This window comes from Procambarus clarkii, chromosome 41 (genome assembly GCF_040958095.1).
Source record: "Procambarus clarkii isolate CNS0578487 chromosome 41, FALCON_Pclarkii_2.0, whole genome shotgun sequence".
NCBI lineage: Eukaryota > Metazoa > Arthropoda > Malacostraca > Decapoda > Cambaridae > Procambarus > Procambarus clarkii.
This window is the reverse complement of record NC_091190.1, coordinates 19,778,818-19,803,172: the sequence shown is the minus strand read 5'-3', so window position 1 is coordinate 19,803,172 and position 24,355 is coordinate 19,778,818. Positions and strand designations below refer to the sequence as shown.

The following is a 24,355-nucleotide window of genomic DNA, read 5'->3' as shown; positions in this document are numbered from 1 at the left end:
CTGCAATGGACAATTTGCTAGTGGGTGGTACACTGGTTCCCTGTAATAATGTGGATTCTTTAAAAATATTTTTTTTATGAATGATCAATGTTATTTTATAACTTTACTTCAGCCATGAAAGTGGGAAATCAAATAATGAAAATAATCCATTAAAGATAGTTGTATTACTAACCTAGTGTTGTTAATGCCACAGATATTAGTTGAATATTGTCAGAAAAAGGTATCTGAGGTATGCTCTGAATAAATCGTGGTACATAAAAGTTGTCGGTCTCAGCAACTGTTTCGGCTACCGAGGAATACGCATGAAGTACAGCTTCCAAATATCTCCAATCACTGGGATCAGTCTGCATTTTCACTACAGCATCTTTAAGATGAACTTCTAAGTGGCTCAACATGTCTCCTCTTAATACATAGTAGGCATACATCTGCAACCAAATGTAAATAATTACATTACATTTTATAATAAAGTATATACAGCTAATGGTAATATTAAATGTAACTAGTTTTATATAATAGTCTTCACACATTCACAGTAATCTCAAATTCCAAAATAACAGCAATATATCAAGTGATTAACACAAAGTCACTACAAAAAGATCATAGCAGTACCTGCCAAGTCCGAGTCATGAAGCACCAAGCATGTGTTCAGATACTGTACTTCATTTTGTTTTAGCATCTCTAATGTTTAAACTACATTACATGTATATTCAGCCCAGGATAACATTGATCACCCCTCACATGTAACGCTATCCTAAATCACAAAAACTCACGTAAGTATCACAGATGTCTTGTCGGTAACAACGAAACATTTCCTTCTCTTCTGAAGTTAGAGCACTATCAGGTGGCAATAAAGATTTTTGGATAAAAGTGTCCACCAGTTTCAGGTACACAGGCTGGAAAAGTGTCAACAGTTCGGCCTGCTGCTCTCCCTCGAAGGTCATAATATCATCCTGAGAAAACAAAGAATTGTGAACAAGAGCAATGTTGCAATTCAAACATCCTACCTCTGACTTATCTATTACATTACCGAACAGTATTTCCAAACTGGAAATGCTGGACCATTATTTTGGAAACTATCCTTTCAAAAGGTTAATAGAGTAGAGTGAAAGTGGAAACAAGCAAAATACACCAGAGACCTGTATTACTATTTGTGTGAAATAGATTTACATTGTTAATTACCAATCTACTAATCGACTTATTTTTTATTTAAGTTATTTAATGTAGTTATCAGGAGATAGTGCTAAGCCATTATGACTATATAGCACTTGGAATGGATAAGGACTTGGGATAGGACAAAGGAAAGGAATGGTGCCAAAACACTTGAACAGTTGGAAATTGAGCACACACCTACAAGAAGCGAGACCATCACTACTGTTCAATCCAAGTGATTGAACCTGCACTTTTATTCAAGCCAATTGCAATTCCGGTTACGTCTTATGGAAGTATAGGCAAGCTGAGGTTCCAATTCATGCCATATCTCCCAATAATTTACAGATAGAATGTTAAATACACATTATGCTACCCGTGAGCCCAATGTTCAGTAAACAAAGATACCAATATAACTTAAATTGATACAACATAGCCTTGGTAACTAATATTTAAACCAGAACAATATTACTGAAGGAGAAATGTCTCGCCAGAGAAAGCACCCACTTGGCCAAGTTCCCCACCCGGCACGCGGCCAAGTACCAAGTCCCAGCACCTAGCCAAGTGTCAAGTCCCAGGGCCTGGCCAAGATCAGGGGCCAGATTCATGAAGCAGCAATGCAAGTACTTATGCACGTGTTCAAAAAATTCAAAATATTTATTCAGGTAAAAGTACATACACAGTAGACAAGTTACAAACTGTTGAATTTATAGATAGAGCTAGTACGTATAATACCTAAAGCCACTAATACGCAAGCGTTTCGAGCGAGTCCCTTTCCTCAATCTTTGACGGCTTTGGTTACATTTATTTACAAGCATGAAAACTTACCATTTAACAATTGTTATTGTTATAAACAGCCTCCTGGTGCTTCGGGGCTCATTAACCGTTTAATAGTTGTAAACAAAGCTGCCAAAGATTGAGAAAAGATGAACAGGTTCCCAAGTGCATGCATAACAGCTTCCTGAATCTGGCCCCAAGTTATTAGGAATAACCAGTATTTTGCATGAACTACAGTATGTACAATGAAAGAGGCATTTTAATAAAACCTTGCCAGATGATGTTTCAGCCCTTCTCCCACCCCTAATATCCATTTGGAAGGTGATATTGCCTTCCCCCAGTGTTCATCTAACATTTACTAAAGGAGAACCTACTTTTGTGATACAGTAGTACAATAATGAAGCACATAATTGTTATACCAATTTACTTCGTAGAGTATGAAAAGAAAACGTACAACTATAATGCACAGAATGACATCAGTTTTCAAATGTTGTATGGTGCACAAATGCCAAATGCTAGAGCCAAAAATCAATGAAGCATGAAAGACAAAGTGAAGTCTCTTCAGCTGACCAGTGTGGATATGTTAAGCCCTAATGAATATGCAAACTCTTAGGCCAGTACAACTGTGCAGCTTAACATCACTATGGCAATGTAGCATGTATTTTTTTTTAACACGACTAACTCGTAGAAAATAGAATTTGAAAATTATTTAATTCTCTTCTTAGTTGGAATATGTAAAATAAACATTACTCTGCAATAGAGTGTACCAGGTGTACTCTAAGAAGACTGGTATTAAGAAAAAGAGAGAGTCCTTGTATAAACTAACCTGAATGGTAAACCATACAGCAAAAGGAATGTTAGAGGTAGTCTCATCTGTGGGGTATTGTCCAGGAGTGGCTGCACACTGGAGGAGGAGAGCAACCACTTGCACCACTGTTGCCTGGTGCTCAGCTTGCAGTGCACATTGTAGAAGTAACCGGGAATGACACTCAACCACCGAGGTAAAAAGACTGTACACCAACGATGCCGTGTTCTGTGGAAAAACAAAAGCAAATTTATTTTATTACCAATGAAACAAGATGCTGCAGTAATCACTGGCAGATGAAGCCTCTGTGTCCCATGCCACATTACAGTACATCTCCTCAATGTGTGTGTTATGAAATAAAAAGAAATTTGCACATGTGCACATTGAAGCTGTGTAACCCCCTCACATATTGTAGGGTAGCTGCATAAATGTTGATGTATCTAAACGTGTTAAACAAAAAGTAACCGACACGTTACTTTTACGTGATTAGTAAAGTACCGTATAGAGGAAGCAACCAGTACGACACCGACATGCCACAGTAAAATTGCGTATATACTTCAAATTAATGGCTATGTTTATTTAATATCCATTGGCCGCCAATGCAGTCTGTCCTGCCTATAGTACGAGCAAGTTAAACTCGATAAATAATGCTCAACACCTTTACAACTTTAAATGATCACATCATACCTGTCCACTCCATGATACATCAATAACCCACTGCACATTATCAAGTTTGATAGTCCATGCAGTGCCACATCAAGGTTAAAGAATTGGTTGTGATGCCAAAATTATCACTAGGTTAAAACTTGGCGATGGTTGAGTAAATGACATTGTTAATGTCTACAAATTTCTTGGTCGTAAATATCATTTAAAAATTCTTTAATTTAAGTTTAAACTTAAAATTAAAAGTTTAAATGTATATCAATGCATTAAATATAAATTGTGTATAAATAAATCTAGAAAAAGAATATACATGTGTGAATAGGGCTCAACTATACACCTCTTTTGAAAAGGTACCATGCTGAAGCAAGCAAACTAAAACCCCAACGACAAAATAAAAAAATAAAATAAAATAGCCCGACCAAAATTAAGCATTGGAGACAATAAAAAACAGTAGGACTAAGTGAAATGAGGCCAAAGAAAACCCCCCTTCCCCCCCCCCCCCCAAATATGTCAAGCATTTAACCACTGGGGACCAACCTCCCACAAGGTCACAAACTTAGAACTAAAAAAGGAAACACGAGACGAACAGAATATATGGGCCCAATTGGGAAATTAAGTCTGGAATCCTAAAATCTAGATTTACCTGTAAGCAAATCAAAGTAAAATTAAGAAGGTAAAGGAAAAGTCTCCCTGGGATTTCTGGACGGCAAAACCCTCGGGCCAGAAAACCAAGAGGCTAGCCTCATCAAACAGCTCATCATCATAAAAAAAAAATGACCATCCTCCAGAGAAGGAAGCTGAAGTGGGTCTTGTTGACTGACACGGCAATAAATGCTAAACAGTGTTGCAGAAGTAAACATTCAGAGGTTGCTTTAGAAAGTATTTTTTATAATTTTCCATCTATTCAGAAAGAACTTTGTACTCCCATATACAAGAAAAACGGGATAAAAGAAACGGGGGAGGAAAAAATATTCTACAAAACAAAATTATCTATCATTTACACAATTTATCAAACAAATGCACACACAGGTGATTCATGCTTACTTCATCATTAGCATGTTGCGCTTCTTCCAATACAGGAGTTAGACCAAGCATCTGCGTAACAAAATCCATCACCGTGTTGGGAATGTTGTAAGTACCAACGTCCGTCACTGCTGTCCGTATGGCATCCATCACAGGCTATAATTTTAAACAATTTATACAACATGCACATACTGTAATTTAGAATTCCTAGAATATTAGAATATCAAACCATATATTACCATATTGCTGGACAGTGTCAAATATCACTCACTTCACATAGAAGGGCATAATTGGAGTAAGGTATGAGAGCCACTAGTAGGTCCCTTGTTTCGGAGAGAGGAAGGGAGAGCTTGAGCCATGCATTTAAAGTCTTGAGTACCACCTCCTTAATCACATTGCTAACCTGTCCAGCCTGCATCACTTGGGAGATCAGGCTCAAGACTAAAACAAAAAACAAGTGTTGAAAGTACATAATTCAGACAAATCATTCTCTACATATCTTATGTAATAACATCCAAGTAACAACAATACTCTACTGATGGAAATACGGTAATAATATCGACACTTACAAATACACTTCAATATTTTCAGCACTAGTGCAAACAGAGCCTGCCATACATACTCCTATAGGCCAGCTCTTAATTTTCATATTTTTAAATATCAATACAAAAGAAAAGAGATCTACCAATGTCACACTCTTACCCGACTGATGACTATTTCTGATGGAACCCGTTATGATCTGTTTGTCTTTACTGTTTATACTCATGGCTTCTTGCATAGATTCAAGCTGTGGTAAAAAAAGGAAAACATCCTGTAGACACATGTTTAATCATTAGATTAACACACACACATTAAATGATGAATAGCAGTGAAATTTTTTTTTTTTACATGACTATTCACAAGCATCAGAGTACAACTTGTCTTATGAAGTGGCAAGGAGCAGCTATGGATGTCTCCTGGAGAGTGGTGGTGACCATTTATCCACGATGCTAAACAGTACAGGATGGCGAACGACAAATGAGCATTTTGGAGTTTATAAAGAAACTTTTTTTTTATTATAGTATCGCCATTTATCTCTAGGCTAGTGCAACCCCTGCCCTTGACAGCAAGATATGGGATAAAGATGATATAGACCGAACTCAAAATGAAATGCAGATCAAGTTAAATTAATCAAAACAGGAAAATCAAATATGGGCAATCAAAGAAGACATTCCCATACTCTCTATAAGGGGTTTAAAACTAGGGTACACATACCAGTGTGATCTAAAACAACGCAAATCAGTTTTCCACATTAAAGCCTGTAACAACTCTTCCCCGAGGATAGGACAACTGCAAGCTAGGCAGCAATGTGCCCTAGTTCTGGGAGATTTTTTTTTAATTTGCTTGTACAAGTTGAATGCAGTATCTAAATGCTGGTGTGACAGAGTGTGGGTGGTCGAGTATGTATATACTGTATATGAGGGTGACTAGGTGTGTGTGTGTGTGTGTGTGTATGTGTAGTAGTACGAGTGAGGTATAGGTGTAGTTGGGTGTATAGTTGGTGGGTGGTGGTGGTGGTGGTTTGGTATTGTTGGGGCATGGTTAAGCATCGAGTTTGGATGGAGCAAAGTTCTAGGGCCCTGCCTCCTAATTATAGTCTATATGTATCTACAGTACATTATATGTATATAATGTGCTGACTAGTATATGCATATACTAGTCAGCATGCAGAAGATATGATGGCTGAATAACGTGGCTGAAAATATACATGATGACCAAATCACACATCGGAAAGAGAAACAACGACGTTTCAGTCCGCCTGGACCATTATTAAGTCGTGTGATCATCAATTCTTACTATTAGAAGCAGCAGGAAAGTTATTTCTTAGAGGAGTGCATAGCTGGTACTGTAATGCATCCTAAACAATCATCCATTTATTGCTAACCAAGGTGTGTGTGTGGTAATACCAGTGTAACTGCCCTGAACTTTCCATGCAACTTTAAACCACTTCATTTACTATCCCGATATATTTGTAATTATGAGCCACGTCTAAACCAAATCAAGACCTAGGTGAAGTATTTATATTAAATAATACAACCAGTATGTAATACTCACTTCCTCAGGTATCACAGTAAGTATACTAAACAACAGATTTAGTGCTGTAGATGGTTCTATGCCCGATACTGTTCCTGGGTCAAACATGGTTATAATATCTTGTATGGCCGTCGTCCAATCCGATTGAATTGTGTGGATAACATACGCTCCTAACTGAAATGGTAGATACATTTCACTTACCCTACTACAGTAAATATTTGGCAAAAAATACATACAGGGTGTATACCACATGGTATATAGCATAAAACCACAGCATTATGCACAGAATTCAGGGTAAATTAACATCCTAAATTAACACTTATTTAAATTAAAAACAAACAAATCTCCACTATGCACAATAAATGTATATTGTATTCATAGACAATGCTTTAATTTAAAGCTTAATACAGTAGTTTCCATGTGGACACCCTGTATATCTATAGATTGTACACTACACTTTGGGGATTGTTTCAGCATTATTATTATTCAGTTTTTCATTATTTTATCAATCAAAGATAAACATATACAGTAGTCATCATGCTTACAGATTTAACTAGTCTATTGAGGATCACTTTAGAATTACTATATTGTGCAATAAGGTTTAAAATCTTTATTTTAAGCGGTTCATAATCTTCTTTTAGAACTTCATGCCAGTATCTTGACACCTTCATATATACAGTGTTCCCAGCAAAAAACTGCACTTCTTCAGGCTGAAAAAAGATATTGCAATCAACAACACAAAATTTATACAGTATAATTGTTTGTATTTATGCCATTCAAAAACAATATGGAAACGTACCTAATGCCAGGTATATCTTGTATTACAAATATTAGGAAATACTGTACCACATACAGCATTCTTAAAAATACAGCTATGAAACTCGGTGAAACATTTAGTTTTAAACTGTATTTACTGTATAGTGTAAATGTTTTGTGCAATATGAACATGCAGATGGAGAAATCTATAATGGAAATTAGTTGGTCATGTTAATGGGTTGCTGGTATGGGTTGGTGACAGTTCAAAAATATGTGGTGTACCCAACCTTCCCTGTTCTGCCCAATTTCTGTCAACCTTTTCCAGAATTCTATCAGGTTCACCAGGCAGGATTTGCCATCAGTGAATCCAAACTTGTATTCCATAATACAGGCCCTTTACTTTAAATGCTACTATTTTTGTCAACATCTGCACAAGTGAATGCCACCCATACATTGATGGGTTAGGGTAGGATGCAGGATTGGTTATACTGTACACAGGGAATACATCAAGACACAGCCAACTGAGAAAACTGGTAAATGATCCCGAAAAAACTGGGATATGGACAGCCCACCTGAATAAAACAATGAATGGAATCACCAAGACTGCTGTAAGCAGTAACGGCAGACTCTGCAGCACTAGGCTTTAATCTGAGTGAGCTTTCTTTCACCGTGACTTAAATAACAAAGAAACAAGACAAACAATTCTCGGAAATACCCTTTGACCAGGACGACCATCCTGAACAAAGCAACAGGTGGGCAAGTGGCAAGGCTTAAAGAATCTCAATATTTTAGTGCTCAGTCCCCATCCCTGCCTGCTAAAGATGGGTACTGCCAAAAACCTAACCACAAGGCATAAGCCCACAAACGGGCAGCTGCTTCAGGAGTCACCAAAATCAAAGACCACATACAACTCCCATTATTCTTTCATGGTATAAAGAAAACCTTGGAGTCAACAAAAGACATGTCAGAAGAAAGATGACCAGAGACAAAAATAGACGTCACAGAAAATTGCATGCCACAAAATTCAGGATGTAAACTAGTTATCCAAAACCTCATATGGTTAAAATATTAGGTAAACAAACCTTCCGGATGCCTGGGACCACCTACTACAGGCTGACAGGCCTGCTACGGTGTTCGCCAATTCTCAATATTAAATGGTCAACTTCAGGTACAATCCAGGTTAGAAGGATGGCCACACAAGAAGTATAGTCAGCTAGTCTTCACCAAAGCTCTAAACATACGACACACAGTGGTAAAAATAACTTAAGCTTGGTATACTGGGTTCAGCACATGGCCACCCAACCAAACTGTTGTGGAAATAGTGGGCAAATACTTTATAAAACTGCTGCAAAGGGTTCAACTGGAGGCCAAATCTCTATAGTGTAATCACACCACAGTGCAAACCCATTGCAAAAGGAGGACAAACTACCAGAGTTGTGCTAATAGTCTCAAGAAATCAAGGAAAGGCATGCCCTGAAATAAATTAAAAGCAGACTGGTATAAACAGACGCATGCTATGTAAGCACGAAGTCTGTAAAGTGAATCGTAAAATACACCTTGTGCCAAGCCTGAACCCAGCTCATCAGCATAAGGAAAATCACATTCAACTTATCTGAGCAATAGGTTTCTGCCATAACTGGGTGGTCTCAAGTGATAGGCATATTACACACTGGCCTCCCTTCCCTGGCTCTGGTATATGCTAGATGTTTCATCTGGTGATGGCAAGGTTCGTTGGGTTGTCTCGTTAGGTTTACAGCAAGTCTTGGCAACTCGCTTTAAACCTAACAAAATTATCAAAGTCTCCCCAGCGTCACTTTAAGAGTTTTGAGGGATTTCAAGGGTTTGTGTGTGTTGTAGCGAGCAGTTACATTATGGAGGATTGAGATATACTCCCACTAAGCTCCCTGGCCTATTAACAGCTAGGACAAGATCATTTCTCAAGATACTAGTAGTTTTTATTCTTGAGAAGGATATAACAAGATCAGTGCATAAAGCTAGAAGAGCAATAGAGGGTGAATGACCCATAAATGACAAAGTGGAGGTGTTGCAAATCCAATCCTTCCTTACCCTCTACTAAATCGATCCCTAGTCACAGGAAGGTAACCAAGTTTTTCAACTGCCGAGTGTCATATTATTGTACTGCACAGTACTTTCCATGCTCACTGAAAGATGTGTTAAATATTTTCAGTTTTTTAGTGTCCTTCACTAAATTAATTTCCATGGTGAAAGTTAACAAAATGTACGGTAATTTTAGTGTTACTAGAACAGTAATAACAATTGAAATGTACATTACTCATACCTTTCTTGGATCCAATAGTGGCCAGGCAAAGGTCCAGGAGTGGCGAGAGTGTTGGGCTTGCATTAACCAGGCATTAAGTCCACTCTTGGACACAGGATCCCGATAAAACTCCACCACAGCCTGCTCCACCTGCTCGGCTGACACCTCCATCTTACTGCTAAGACGGAGAAAAAAATGCTTATTTGCTACAAAAACAGCATTCATTTAATTTATTGCTATAAAACCAATGCTTAATAAACATTATTTTTTTTTAGTTCAAATACTGTACAGTACTCTACAGTACACGATTTCTATACCCTCTTGGATGGTTGCCAGTCATTGGCCACCTTAAATAAAAACTTGCATCTAATTTTTTTAACTAAAAATTAATGAACTCTTTGAATATACTATAGGTACCTGTATATTGAACAAAATATCTAAAAGTAAGAAAAAGATTTGGAACATTTGTGTTTTCCGACTTTTTATTTTCCCTAATTTTTTTTATTGTTTTTACACTGCAATATCGATACCATGCATTTAAAATTATCCCACTATAAAAACTCCATGGCTGATCTATTTTTTTTTTTTTGTGGAATGCCGACAAACACACATTTGTTTTAAGTTTTGACTAAGCCAGCTGAACTTTTAAAATACTATAGCAGTAAGCAGACTTTGCCTACCAAGGTAATATGATAACCTATTTCCAACTCACTACAAGCCTATACTAACCAACCTAATCAAATTAGTAAAAGTGTAGCTACTGTAATAGGAAAAAGTTAGAAATTAGGAAACGCCTTATGATATTATAGTACTATGAATATTGGATATTTGCATCACATCAGGAAACAAGTTTCTTTCACAAGAATAATTTTAAAATTATTTAAAGGATAAATCTTTACCTAACCTAAGGATTGTGGGTATGTTCCTTGTTACGTACCCTTATAAGATACGTAAGTGAATATATTAATATGTACATTTATAATTGTATGCAAATTACAAGCATGTATATTATTATACTTATGTTCTATACAAATGCACATTCATGTTACAGTGTTGGCGTTAGGCCCAGCGTATCGTGGGAATGATTGTTTATTTCTTTGTGTGATCAGTTTTCCCACGGGAACTAATAATTTATATGTGATCATAAGTGGGTAACAGTGAAATAATAATTGAGTGAACTGTATCTGGCAAATTGTCGTGGGATCGTCCGTTGCTGGGGTGTGCATGCCATTATGCTATTCTGTATGCATATTTTAATTACTATGTAAAGAATAATTACCTTTTGTTTGTGTATATCAATATGTACTAATTATTCCTTAAGTTAGTTTAAGATTACTCTTGTCACAATGTAGTGCTCCATTGTTGAAATATTAATAATTGTAACTTTGGCAATTTATTCGCGGGGCGAGGCAATCTGTTTTGATTCTCGCGTGATCTTGTTTAGTAGCTGAGCAGAAGCCAGGGAGAGAACAACATTTTGGAGATAAGTCATTCTTTTGTTCTATAATAGCCATACTTATATATTATTAATTTAATGTCTGGAAGTACAGTGATATTTTTAATGTGATATATATTGTGACCATATAATCATCTGTTTGCTTTTGAGATTTATTTAATATAATATTATATATGTATCTTAGTCTTTATTCTTCAGTCCTATGAAGATTCTATTTTATGCTCATTACCTGTCAAGGGGTTATACTGGGGATTCGCTATTGAGAACAGCAGTTGTGTCGTATCCCTAGACTTATTAAAGTTGGCTGCTGTAGGATCACGAGCCGTAACGTACGATAGGTAACAAAGAGTTATGGGGGCCTGTGCCGGGAAATATTGTCCCACTTAACTTAACTATGCTAATCTAACCTTGCCTTCCTAGGTACCAGTGTCAAGTGTCTCTGTGTGTTTCTTAAGAACTATTCCATGTGCCAAGCAAGCCTTCCTGTGTGTCAAGTAACAACGTTTCACGATTTTGAGGTAAGTCATCCTATATATTTTGTTTGTGCAGTGAGGCCAAGCGAATTTTCAGTGTGGTGACAATTTTACAGTGAAGTGTAGTGCAGTGCCATTGTGTTTAATTATTGTTGTGAATTAAGTGCCAAGTGTTAGTAACGATGGAGGAGAAAGTTGCAGCGTTGGTGGCTCACCCAGACTTTGAAGGGATTCAGAACCTTAAAAAGACTGAGTTAATACAAATGGCAAATCATTTGGATTTGACCGCCAGCAATAGAATGGTTAAAGCCCAAATATTGAAAGTCATTGTGACGCATTTTGTTGAGAATGGGGATTTAGATGACGAAATTCTAGAGGAGTTAAGAGAGGAGTCGAGTGATCAGATGACGTTAAAGCGTCTTGAGTTAGAAGCTCGCCAATTAGAGCTTGAAGCTCAAAAAGAACAGAAAATATTAGAGGCTGAAGCTCGTCAAAGAGAGATTGAAGCTCAGCAGCAACAGCAAATATTAGAAGCTGAAGCTCAGCAAAGGGAGCTGGAGACTAGGCGTTTAGAAATTGCGGCACAAAACCAGAGAGGTTTAATTGAGTTGCAACTTGAAGCCACAAAGAAGCAACAAGCCGAGGAACAAACTAGGCAATTAGAGATTCAACAACAAATGGCTAACACTAACTTCAGGCTTGAATCACAGCGTATGGCAGCTGGGCATGGAAATACTAGTAATGTTTCAACAAATAGTGATAATAATCCCATCAGGATGAATAAGTATATAGAGTTGCCCAAGTTAAATGAGGAAGATCCTGAGGTTTTCTTTGCACATTTTAATAAAATTGCCATCAGTATGAACTGGCCAAGGGATCAGTGGGTAGCCATTATGCAGTCTCAATTCAAGGGGCGTAGTCAGGAGGTTTTCACATCCCTACCCGACGCTCATAGTTTTGATTATGACTTTGTAAAGAAAAGCATCCTCAATGCATACCAACTAAATCCAGAGGCACACAGGCAAAAGTTCAGGAACCTAAGGAGAATCAAGGATCAGACAATAGCCGATTTTACTCGTCAGAAGACGAATTTTTGCAACAGATGGTTAAAGTCACTTGCAGTCACTGATTTTGATGCTCTAAAGAATCTTCTCATAATGGAAGAAGTATTGTCCTGTCTTCCAGACCAGTTGTCTACTTTTATGGCGGAACAAAAGAATGTAACCGATATTGATGAGCTGTCAAAGCTCGCGGATGAGCATGAGTTGCTGACTAAGGCCCCGTTTATGGCCACTTCACCTAAGTCTAGTCGTAGAGTAAATTTCAATGCTCACCGTACTCCTTATCAGTATAAGTCTCCTCCTGGTGCGACAGTTACTCCCGTGAACTCTTCTCTTACTACCCCTAAGATGGTTACTCCATTGCCAGGATCATCTAAGCCTAGTAATGCTAATTCTAAACCGGCAGTTGGTTATACCAGTGTGTCCACTGTCAAACATTGTACCCATTGTAAGAGAAGGGGGCATGTGATTTCTTCATGTTTTAGTTTGCATCCTGAACTCCGACCAACTGGTCTTATTATGAGTAAAGGAGTGCAACCTATTAATTCTTCATGTATTACAGTCAGTCCCAATTGGATGGCTGAATTCAAACCCTATATGTCCACAGGTACCTTATTATGTACTAATGGTAGACATAAGACTGTTCAATTACTCCGTGATACTGGAGCTTCACAGTCTCTTATTACCCAGAAGGTACTTGATGATGTTGACACCCGAGATCTGGGTGAAGTTGTGCTTCTCCAGGGTATTGCCGGAAGTGTGCAACCAGTGTCCTTATTGCAAGTTAACCTTGATTCTAAATATACTTCAGGATGGTGTAATGTTGGTGTAAGTAAACAACTGCCCATTCCTGGGGTAGACATTATTCTAGGTAATGATTTTGGCAACCAAATGGTTGTAGGGCCCAAGTGTCCCATCATGTTAACTAAACCCCATAATGTATTAGCTCAACCGGAAGCAGATGATGATATTATTTACCCTGCTTGTGTTGTTACTAGATCAATGGGAAAAACAGGTGAGAGTAATCCTGTCTTCACTAAGGTTGCTGATCCCAAGACCAGGACCCCTTCAGTAAAGGAGTGGGAGGTGGATCTTGAGGATTCTTTTATGACTCGACTGGATGATGAGAGTGAGGTCGTAGTAGAAGCCCCGCCGAACCTAAATCACAAGGAAAGTGAAGGTGAGGAGGCTGAACTATCTGTACCTTGCCCGCTTGTCTCCAGTGCGCCAGTTGTCGAGAGTGAGGCCGAAGTAGCTATGACTCCATTTTATTCCGATCAATCGGGAAAAGAGATCAAGCTACTAGGTTCTTGCCCGCTCGCTGCTGAGTCTGAGTCATTGCCCTTAAGTGTTGTACAGACTACTGATCCTAGTTTAAATAAGTGTATTTCTGAGGCTCCTGATAAAATTGATGCATTGGAGGAAGGGACGGGTTTCTTCTTCAAGGATCGACTTCTGATGAGAAGGTGGAGACCCAAGGGAACTCCCTCTTCAGAGGATTGTGAGATTAGAACCCAACTCGTTGTCCCCAATGATTATCGTAGGCAGGTCCTGCAGGCTGCACATGATGACCCCATGGGAGGTCATCAAGGTATCACGAATATGTACCATAAGATAAGTAAATATTTTTTCTGGCCAAAGTTAAAGAAAGACGTGGTCAGATATTGTCATAACTGTATACCCTGTCAAATTGTTGGTAAACCAAATCAATCTGTACCTAGAGCACCATTGCAACCTATTGTAGTTCCTGATGAACTATTTACTCATGTTGTAATTGATTGTGTGGGTCCTTTACCTAAGACTAAATCGGGTAACATGTTTTTGTTCACTCTCATGTGTATGACTACTAGATTTCCTGAAGCTTATGCTCTACGGAATACCAAGGCTCATAATCTCATCAAGTGTCTTGAAAGATTCTTTTCGTTGTTTGGAATGCCTAGAGTTATTCAGAGTGATAATGGGGGAAATTTTGTTTCTAAAGTTTTCAGAACTTTTTGCGAATCCCGAGGGATTCGGCACAAATTGTCCAGTCCATATCATCCACAAAGCCAAGGTGGACTTGAACGTTTCCACCAGACTTTGAAACAAATGCTGAAGACAACCGGAGAAACTCATCCACGTAATTGGGATGAGAATCTCCCCTTTGTGTTGTTTGCTGCTAGAGAAGGGCTACAAGAGTCATTGGGCTGTTCACCCTTTGAACTAGTGTTTGGTCACCAAGTAAAAGGTCCTCTTAAAATGCTACAAGAAAAGTTGTTGGGAGATGTCTCTGTTCATCAGAGCGGATTGTACTTGAGCGAGGTCAAGGCTAAGTTGTGTCGGGCTCGTGAGTTGGCGAAAGAACATCTGGGAAGGACTCAACAAGCCATGAAAGTACGATATGACAAGAAGTTCAAAGCTAAGCTAAGGTCGTTTGATGTCGGAGATTTGGTGTTGGTGTTGAAACCTCGTATGGGGACTTCCATGTCCCATAAGTTCGCAGGACCCTACCAAGTGGTAGACAAGGTGGGAGACCTAACTTATAAACTAATTAACCCTAATCTTTCAGAACCCCAAATGACTGTACACATTAACAGATTAAAAGCTTATGTTGGACCTGGTGTAGTAGCTTGTTTTAGTCGGGAAGAGTTACCACCTGAGGATAATTGTAGTGAGGGACATGTTGTTAATATCCCACTTCTCAGTTCCAGTTCCAATGGCAGGGAGATGCTATGTCATTTACAGGAGGAACAACGTGATGAGTTCCAGGTTCTGCTGGACAACCATACATCTCTGTTTGGGGAGGTTCCTACCCAGACCCACCTCATCACACACGACATTCAGCTCCTGGACAGCACCCCCATTCGACAACATCCGTACCGAGTGAATCCCGAAAAGAGGAAAATTATGCAAGCAGAAGTGGAATATCTGCTCCAGCATGATTTCATTCGGCCAAGTCAAAGTACTTGGAGCTCTCCGTGTTTGTTAGTGCCAAAACCAGATGGAACCTGGAGATTGTGCGTGGATTACAGGAAACTGAACAAGAACACTACAGTGGACGTTTTTCCTTTACCCTTGTTGGAAGAATGTATAGAGTCCATAGGTCATGCCGAATATGTAAGTAAGCTTGATTTGTCAAAAGGGTATTATCAAATTCCATTAACAGAGTATGCTAGAGAGGTTACTGCTTTTGTTACACCTGATGGTGCGTATGAAATTAATGTTGGAATAGGTGCTGTGCTTATTCAAGTTGGTTTAGACCAGATTGAGCATCCTGTGTATTACTATTCCAGAAAATTTAATGCAGCTCAGAGAAATTATTCCGTGGTAGAAAAGGAGGCGTTGGGTCTTATATTGTCAATCAAGAAGTTTGAGATTTACTTATCAGGAAATAAAGTGTTAGTATTTACAGACCACAACCCCCTTATCTTTATAAATATGATGAAAGTCAAGAACCAACGAATTCTGCGATGGTCATTGTTTTTGCAGGAATTTAATGTAGAAATCAAACATATTCCAGGCAGACAAAATGTTATTGCTGATGCTTTGTCAAGAAGTTTTGATGTACCATAAATGAAATGTTTCTTTTTACTTAACATTTTTACTTCTGAAAAAATGCCATTGATCTTCAATCCATTGCATTTTTTTTTCTTGGAGGTGGAAGTGTTACGTACCCTTATAAGATACGTAAGTGAATATATTAATATGTACATTTATAATTGTATGCAAATTACAAGCATGTATATTATTATACTTATGTTCTATACAAATGCACATTCATGTTACAGTGTTGGCGTTAGGCCCAGCGTATCGTGGGAATGATTGTTTATTTCTTTGTGTGATCAGTTTTCCCACGGGAACTAATAATTTATATGTGATCATAAGTGGGTAACAGTGAAATAATAATTGAGTGAACTGTATCTGGCAAATTGTCGTGGGATCGTCCGTTGCTGGGGTGTGCATGCCATTATGCTATTCTGTATGCATATTTTAATTACTATGTAAAGAATAATTACCTTTTGTTTGTGTATATCAATATGTACTAATTATTCCTTAAGTTAGTTTAAGATTACTCTTGTCACAATGTAGTGCTCCATTGTTGAAATATTAATAATTGTAACTTTGGCAATTTATTCGCGGGGCGAGGCAATCTGTTTTGATTCTCGCGTGATCTTGTTTAGTAGCTGAGCAGAAGCCAGGGAGAGAACAACATTTTGGAGATAAGTCATTCTTTTGTTCTATAATAGCCATACTTATATATTATTAATTTAATGTCTGGAAGTACAGTGATATTTTTAATGTGATATATATTGTGACCATATAATCATCTGTTTGCTTTTGAGATTTATTTAATATAATATTATATATGTATCTTAGTCTTTATTCTTCAGTCCTATGAAGATTCTATTTTATGCTCATTACCTGTCAAGGGGTTATACTGGGGATTCGCTATTGAGAACAGCAGTTGTGTCGTATCCCTAGACTTATTAAAGTTGGCTGCTGTAGGATCACGAGCCGTAACGTACGATAGGTAACATTCCTCACATTCATAAAATGGATCATATCAATAAAAGACCACTGTTCTCACAGGAGTGATTAAGGAATTGTCTGAATAATGAACCTGCTACCAAACATCAGTATTGTGGTTATGCTGGATACAGGTTCATGGAGTGCTGCACTATTTAGATAACAGAACTTGTAATGTACAGGTAAAATGATAATTTGTGTATCTTTTATCTAAATAGTTTAGCATCCCATGAGCCAATATCCAAATAGTGCAGCACTCCACAAGTAGCCCATGTATTCAACATTTTCAGTCCTTTTATTAACTTGGTTAGCCAATTATCTGGCTCTAGGCCAAGTAATGGATTTGTTAAGCTCATTCAACCCTTTTCATAGGTTAGGCTAGGTCCAGGTTCATTATTCAGAAAATTATCTAATTACTCCTACAAAAGCACAATGTTTTCTGATGTAGTCCAAACTCTAAAAGATGCACAAAACACTTGTGTTGTATAAAGGATTATGATGGGGTGCTATACTATTTACTGTATATACAGGCCAATGGCGTTTAGGATAGCTAGGATAAAAATATTGCTATGGTTTATATAGTTTTAGTTACACTATTCTGTAGCACAGTACTCTACAGGCTTGTATCCAAAAAAACAATGTTTAATAAGCCTATTTAAAACAGTGTCCCAACAAAGGTCCCGGTAGTAGTCGGGTTCATTCTAGACTCGCAATCGAGTATTCCAGGTTCAAATCACGAGCAGGATGGAAATGGTTGGGGGCTTTTCTTATCACTTAATGCACCTGTTCACCTAGCAGCAAATAGGTACCCAGGAGTCAGCTTGTTGTGAGGTTGCATTCTGGGGAGGGTTAGTAATTCTACCTTGGGAGAAGGGGGGGGGAGGACCTCGATACAAGCCTAACATGCATTATATGTATACTCTGGCTGACTGTCCCCCAACAATTATTATTACCCTATATCCAAAGAGCACAATTCCACATGGTGCTGAATCTAGCCTATCCTCAATTCTAAGGGTTAGGTAAGAGTTAATTATTCAGACGCACATTGTTAGTTCTGAGAGAGCCGTTATCTCTCTACTATGACCCCACTCAAGAACATTGCATGGAACACCACCAAAGTTATGCCACATCAACAACATAGTTTTCCTTCACAGGTGGTCAGCCCACATTGTCAGAGTTCACTTTCACACACAGGACTGCACTACATGGGCCAAGCAGGTTGTACAACTTTTGATGTACACTATGTACATATAGCAGTCCACATTTTCATAATGCACTAGGCCTATCAGTAGTTCTCACGACTCACTGCATGTACTAGCTCACTTCAAATGCCAAAACTTTATTATACGATCCATAATGAAGAATGAATTAAAAAGGTAAACAACCACACTTTAAAGAAATTTGAGGCACCCACCTATATAAGGGTCTTCCAAATCTACAATGACATTGTCAACGTAATTCTGGCTTTCACCACACTCATTTCAGACGTTCTCTTTAAATTCAGGCAAAGAGGAACCCCAAGCGACGCACTAAACTCCCCACAAAGCTCACCCCGAGGTGCACATATCGTCACACGGCAGAAACCGTTCCAGCTCTGGCTAGCTCAGGAGGGGGTCCCATCTGTGCTCACCCCTCACACACGCCCTACCACCACATATCTCCCATGGCAGCACATTCAAACCCCACTTCCTGTGTGCTCATTGGCCTGTCTGCGTGTTGGCACGGGCGTAACAAGCCCCACGAACACGCCACAACTCACAAAAAAATGCTTCTATTCCATCCCGGCCGATGTTTCTGTTTACTTTCTTCGATGCTGCTCGTGGAGTAACTGGTTTGATGGTTCTCTCCTGGAAACCCCCGAGTGTTGACCCATCATTTATATCTCTCTCGCTCTACCCGTCTACTCAATATCACTCGCTCTATTAACAAACTCTTATTGTCATGCCGAATCCACAACTCAAGAGGAGAGAGAGAGGGGGAGATGCGTGGTGTTAATTATTGGGTAAATTGGTTGATGGTACCACCTGTGAACCCGGCTGGGGATTATAGCAGGCAGCGAGAGGGCGTCAAGTACACTTTAGGGCAGCTTTATAACTCCGCTCTGCCTAATGGGTTTAGTACTGGCCCTTAACTAGAGAGGGTGGTTGTACTGTCGGGAAAGGTGGTGTGGATGCTCCTTCTTTCACGTTTGCCACGCAGATTATCTTACATTTAACAGTATAATTTTAGAAGGCTCTGGTTCACATACAGTCGTGAAGCTATCCTTAAAAGTTCATGTCTACCGTGTCATGGTATGTTGTTAACCCGAATTATGTGTTAAGATTGGATAAAATGCATTTGTGTGTATAGGGATGGAAAGGAAGCGAGTGCGGATGAGGGATTGAATATCGAGGGAGCTATACGAAGAAGAATTAAGAGGGAGGCTTACGGGCTATTCATGCCCATGCCACCTCTTGGGTGGCTTAATCTCCAATCACTCAATCAATCAAGAGGGAACCAGATTTAATCCAGAGTGGATTTAAGGAGCCAGAGAGAAAAGGGATAATTGAGAGGGGTAGCGCCGATCAATAAATACTGCATAACCGTCTCAGTGTATTACATACTCACCCCAACCCCTACAGACAAAAAATAGTGTTAAAGGGGAATTCAGGGCAGAAATAATGAATTAAGAAATTAGTAAAGGATATAAATATTAAGGAGGTACGACGGAGAGAGACAGGGAGCTATGGAGGTGAAGACCGGAGCGAGCTTGCACAACCTTCCCTTATAATTTTATATGCAGGTAATATTACACACGTTCCCATTGTTCATCTGTAAGCGGCCCTGAATTTAGTGCGAGCCCTCATACTAAATTCCGAGCCATTCACAGTTGAACCTCCGAGGAAAAGTTACATACGGTTCATACAACGAACACATACTTCAGATAGAACTCCAGTAGTCATGTATTTGGGATCATCATTTGGGACATCTTCAAGAGGAAACTTGATTGTTTCCTCCAATGAGTGCCGGACCAACCGGGCTGTGGTGGGTATGTGGGCCTGCGGGCCACTCCAAGCAACAGCCTAGTGGACCAAACTCTCCCAAAGTCAGGCCGGGCTTGGGGAGTAGAACTACTCCCAGAACCCCATTAAGTAGGTATCAAGCAGGATCACCCACTCGGGTCAAACCTCAGAAAAAGGTCGTAAAAAAAAAATGCTGAGAAACCGGAGAGATAAACAAATGAACTAGACGAGTTCAAATCGTTGTCCATAACTCGGGTCAGGACACAGCGTCACTCCACGCTACAATACAGCTCCACATCAAAAGGATCAAAGCTGGAAGCAAAGCTAATTAACAGATATACAAAACAACTCAGGCTAGCTGATAAAAATCGAGCTGCTTTACTGACAACAGCGACGCAACTGAACACCTATTCATTGTTAAAAAAAAAATCGTTTGGACCCTATACGACAACTACAATTAAGCACAAGCAGCAAGAAGCGTCAGAAGCGGTCGCAGTTTCAGTTTGTATTATGTAACAGGAGTAAATACCGGTTTAAAAGTCCCTCCACACCCCCCCCATCCCCCAGTCCCACAAGAGGGGGTCATTACAGCCGGTTAAGTGGACTAGCTCCACCCAGGACACGGAGGCACGCGTGGTGATGTATGTTGATGTGGCTGTTGTTGAGGGGAAGCGTGTGTGATGAGTGGGACTGGTGGGGGAGATAAGAGCAGATAACTGCTGGGTGGGGAATATACTGCATCACTGCTTACTGGAGATACTGATTAGGGCAACTGGTGGGGGTGGAGGGGGAGAAATGTTAACTGGAGAGGCAAATTCGTGGGTAAAAGTGATAATAAATACGAGTTACTGGTATATAAGGTAAGGAAGATGACTGTGGTAGACCGATTAGTGATCCTCCGAATGGATTGGATGAGGATAACTGATAAATGAAGGAAGTAAGACAGGTCCGATACGAGAGAGATACAAATTCGATGAGAGATAATTGGGGAGGTTGTGGAGTGACGTAGGTGATGCGAGGGAAGCTGAGGGGAGAACAGCTGTTGGGGGATGATGAATAGGAGGGGGACTGATGAGATAAATGGCGACTTTTGGGTGAGCGAGATGAGGGAGGCTAGTGGGAGAGGAATCTGGTAAGGGGGAGACTGATGGATGAGGGTGGTTATGAGAGAGAATAGTGGGAACAAGGATAGGTAGAAGCGATTGGTTACTGCACTTTTTTTTTAATGCACCCAGTACCCATCCTGCGAGTGGTAGTGACAAAGGCTACAGAGGCACGTAATGGACTCAATAACACAACCCAAAGATTTAAATGAACAAATCCACAAGGGCCGTGATGAGGATTCGAACCTACGATTTATATAGCTAAGTAAGTTACTGTCTTGATAAACTAGTTACACAGTTTAAAGTCTATCAATCAACTGGGTTTTTGTAGCCTAATGGGTTCAAAAACTCTTACCAAAATACACTAAGCTAAGCATTTTACATATGTGGTGAGTGAGTGGCTTGGCAAGAATGTGCCACTTAAATCATCAACGTGTGTACTTGCACAACCCATTGTATCGTCTTGTACATATATAAATAAATACTTGTACTTGCTTATCGAGCAGCCGCACCCACCCAGAAAACAGCGACGGAAAGTTTACAATTATGTCCACAGTGCCTACGGTGAATCGACTTGATAATGGTCCAGGACGGACCGAACGTCTTCGTCGTCTCATCTTCTGGTGTGTGGTTTCAGCCCGTTCTCCAAACAAAGATCCAAAAGTGATTCCATCCACCCGCCAAACCCCCTGTTTATGAATGAAAAGCTGTTTACACACGACTCACAACTGCTGACGTTCGAACATATCCGGAACAAGTGCTTCACTGACGAATTTTGTTCGAATCGCAACGCTATAAATGCTTCACCCACGTACTACAAATACAAATAATCGCCAACAGAACCTAAACACCTGACCTAACCTATCCTATGCCTATATATACACAATATGCCATTATAATATTAATTTATACTTGAGAAAATTCCCGTTTTGAATGAACAGCATTGTAAAATTTATGAATGCGTCTGTGGGGTCGACCGCTGAATGTAATGGACTTGAGTCGAGGCGGTTTAGTCCTCACCTACAGTGAACACACTTGCAATATTTGGTTAAGAATTAGTGTAGTATATAATTTAAAATTATACACACAATTCTTTCATTTTTGTGATATAATTATCTAAATACCTTTATTATCAAACGCTGGAGTGAATATTTTGATGTTTGTCGATGTGGGGCACTTACCTATCAGTGACTATGGGAAATATATTAATAAACTGCCATCGAAATAATTGTAACTCCTATTTCCGATAAATATCAGTTTTCTTGTCAGTGACAGATATACGTTCATTCAGAGACAACTCTATAACCAATGTTCCAGCAATGTGTAAATATTTCATTCAAAATTATCTGCTGCCAGAAATTTTAGCCAAATATCCCCAGTTTGCTAACTGTAGGTGGTAACTAAGTGACTGTAACCTATCCACCGCTGCCCACTTGATGGGGGGGGGGGGGGTGCAAGACAAACATATCAATTGTGACACTAGCTCTCCACATATGTCAGTTGCTTAATTTAGAAACTGTACTTACGGTCGATCTCGAACCCATTTATGATGTGACGACTTGTACTGAATTTTGTAACTAGCTCATAAAGATTGTAACAAGTTCAAGTAAGTTTATTGAGACAAGAAAAAAAAATATCTCAAGGAGATAGAGTAGCTTAGGCTATTTCTACCCCCAAGATTGTAACTTAGCTAAATGAATTGTGGAGTTCAGTCCCTGAGCCCATTATGTGCCTCTGTAACCCTTTCCACTACCGCCCACAAGAAGGGTATGGGGTGCATAATAAATGAACTACACTTGTCAAGAGGTCAACCCATCCTATTACTTTCGATAATTTTTTCCAGAAAGATTTTGAACCAGAGTATTGTCTCGAGGTGTTTACGCCTTCGGTGTAGAGGCGATTTCGCGGGTTTATTATCCTATGATTATAAACAAAATCCCTATTCCATTCCTCTATTGTATTTTCGTAATTAACTATAAAATAGAGAGCACTTTATTAATGAAGAAAATTGTGATATGTACGTATATATATTTATTTATTCTAATATATAAAAAATGTATGTTACTGGCTAAGGCTGGAGACTAGACGCTTGCGGCTAGCATCACTAAACTTTGCAGGTTGACTGGACTGATTGATGAAGATTAAGCCACCCAAGAGGTAACACGGACATGAATAGCCCGTAAGGCTGGTGGATTTTAGGGAAATGCTCATAGGGGAGGGTAGCGAGCGGTCCCCCATGCCAAATCAACCCCCTCCCCCCTCCTATTCTTCGATATCAATTTCCAACCTCGCTAAATACCATACTCTTAAAATTCATCCATCATAAGATTTTTTACACGATTAAATATCGGAAGCCTCCGGAATTTATATACTGATCAGATGTACAGGCGCCCGGGGTGACAAGATGTATAGTAAAGACTTACAGTATTCAAGTTCAAGTATGTTTTTTGAGACAAGAAAAAATACATCTCAAAGGGATAGAGTAGCTTAGGCTATTTCTACCCTCCCTTACAGTATTGATCGTGTGTAGCGCTAGTGGTTTCATTAATGAGTTACTCGGTCTTAAATTTCCACTAGAACTATGTGCTTCATTATCTAATTCATGAAATGTATAGCAAGTCTGACGTAATTTTGGTTTAACTGTTGCGTGTCGAAAACCACTGGATTAAATATTAAGCTTTCAAAACCTCCATCACAAGGCTACACTCCACGTACGTGTTTTAATAAGAGATTCTCAATGTGTATAGAAAATGAAGCTGAACAAAATGTCAAGCCATAAGGTATTTAGTTTTAGAAAAGCCTAAAAATAGTTACACAATTTGATAAAATCGAGTTAATTTCCGTATTTATTCCCAATTTATTGCTCGTACCGAAACCGGATTATCGACCACCAAGTATGGATATAATTCACACTCGGGCTGAAGAGCCAGTACTGGAACAAGGTAGTCTTTTATGCGCCTTATCGATGATACATTAATCTGACGAGCAAATCCCGTGATCCATATATAGTGCTTATTCACATGCTACAGAATCTTTAAGCCAAACGCACGAAGCTAAAGCATGCCCAGGAAGATTAATTTCTCGCAATAGGTATAGTTAAGCGGAACAGGGGCGTCATGTGAACCTCAGACTTCTGATCTTTTAAACATTTGTGTATGTGTTCAGACGGGTGCAGGAAATGCGTGGAGTGACTGGCGTGTGGTAAAGGTCGTTCAGCACGAGGGGTGACATTT

At 39.2% G+C, this 24,355-nt stretch overlaps 1 protein-coding gene across 3 annotated transcripts in view; it reads right to left on the bottom strand.

The window, feature by feature from the left end:
- LOC123761096 (importin-13-like protein cdm) overlaps nucleotides 1-24,355 on the bottom strand; it is a 97,981-nt gene that overhangs the window by 17,805 nt on the left and 55,821 nt on the right. Inside the window, exons 1-10 of one of the 3 annotated variants that reach the window (XM_045747039.2) lie at nucleotides 18,777-18,818; nucleotides 9,543-9,699; nucleotides 7,033-7,197; nucleotides 6,509-6,661; nucleotides 5,117-5,201; nucleotides 4,686-4,855; nucleotides 4,436-4,570; nucleotides 2,750-2,956; nucleotides 771-950; nucleotides 173-425 (exon numbers count right to left, since the gene is read on the bottom strand). In XM_045747039.2, the coding sequence (XP_045602995.1) occupies nucleotides 173-425; nucleotides 771-950; nucleotides 2,750-2,956; nucleotides 4,436-4,570; nucleotides 4,686-4,855; nucleotides 5,117-5,201; nucleotides 6,509-6,661; nucleotides 7,033-7,197; nucleotides 9,543-9,692 (1,498 nt within the window). In that variant the 5' untranslated portion in view covers nucleotides 9,693-9,699; nucleotides 18,777-18,818. Of the gene's footprint in view, nucleotides 1-172; nucleotides 426-770; nucleotides 951-2,749; nucleotides 2,957-4,435; nucleotides 4,571-4,685; nucleotides 4,856-5,116; nucleotides 5,202-6,508; nucleotides 6,662-7,032; nucleotides 7,198-9,542; nucleotides 9,700-18,776; nucleotides 18,819-24,355 lie in introns of those variants that run through there. The other 2 variants (XM_045747037.2, XM_045747038.2) reach the window with 2 other exon arrangements.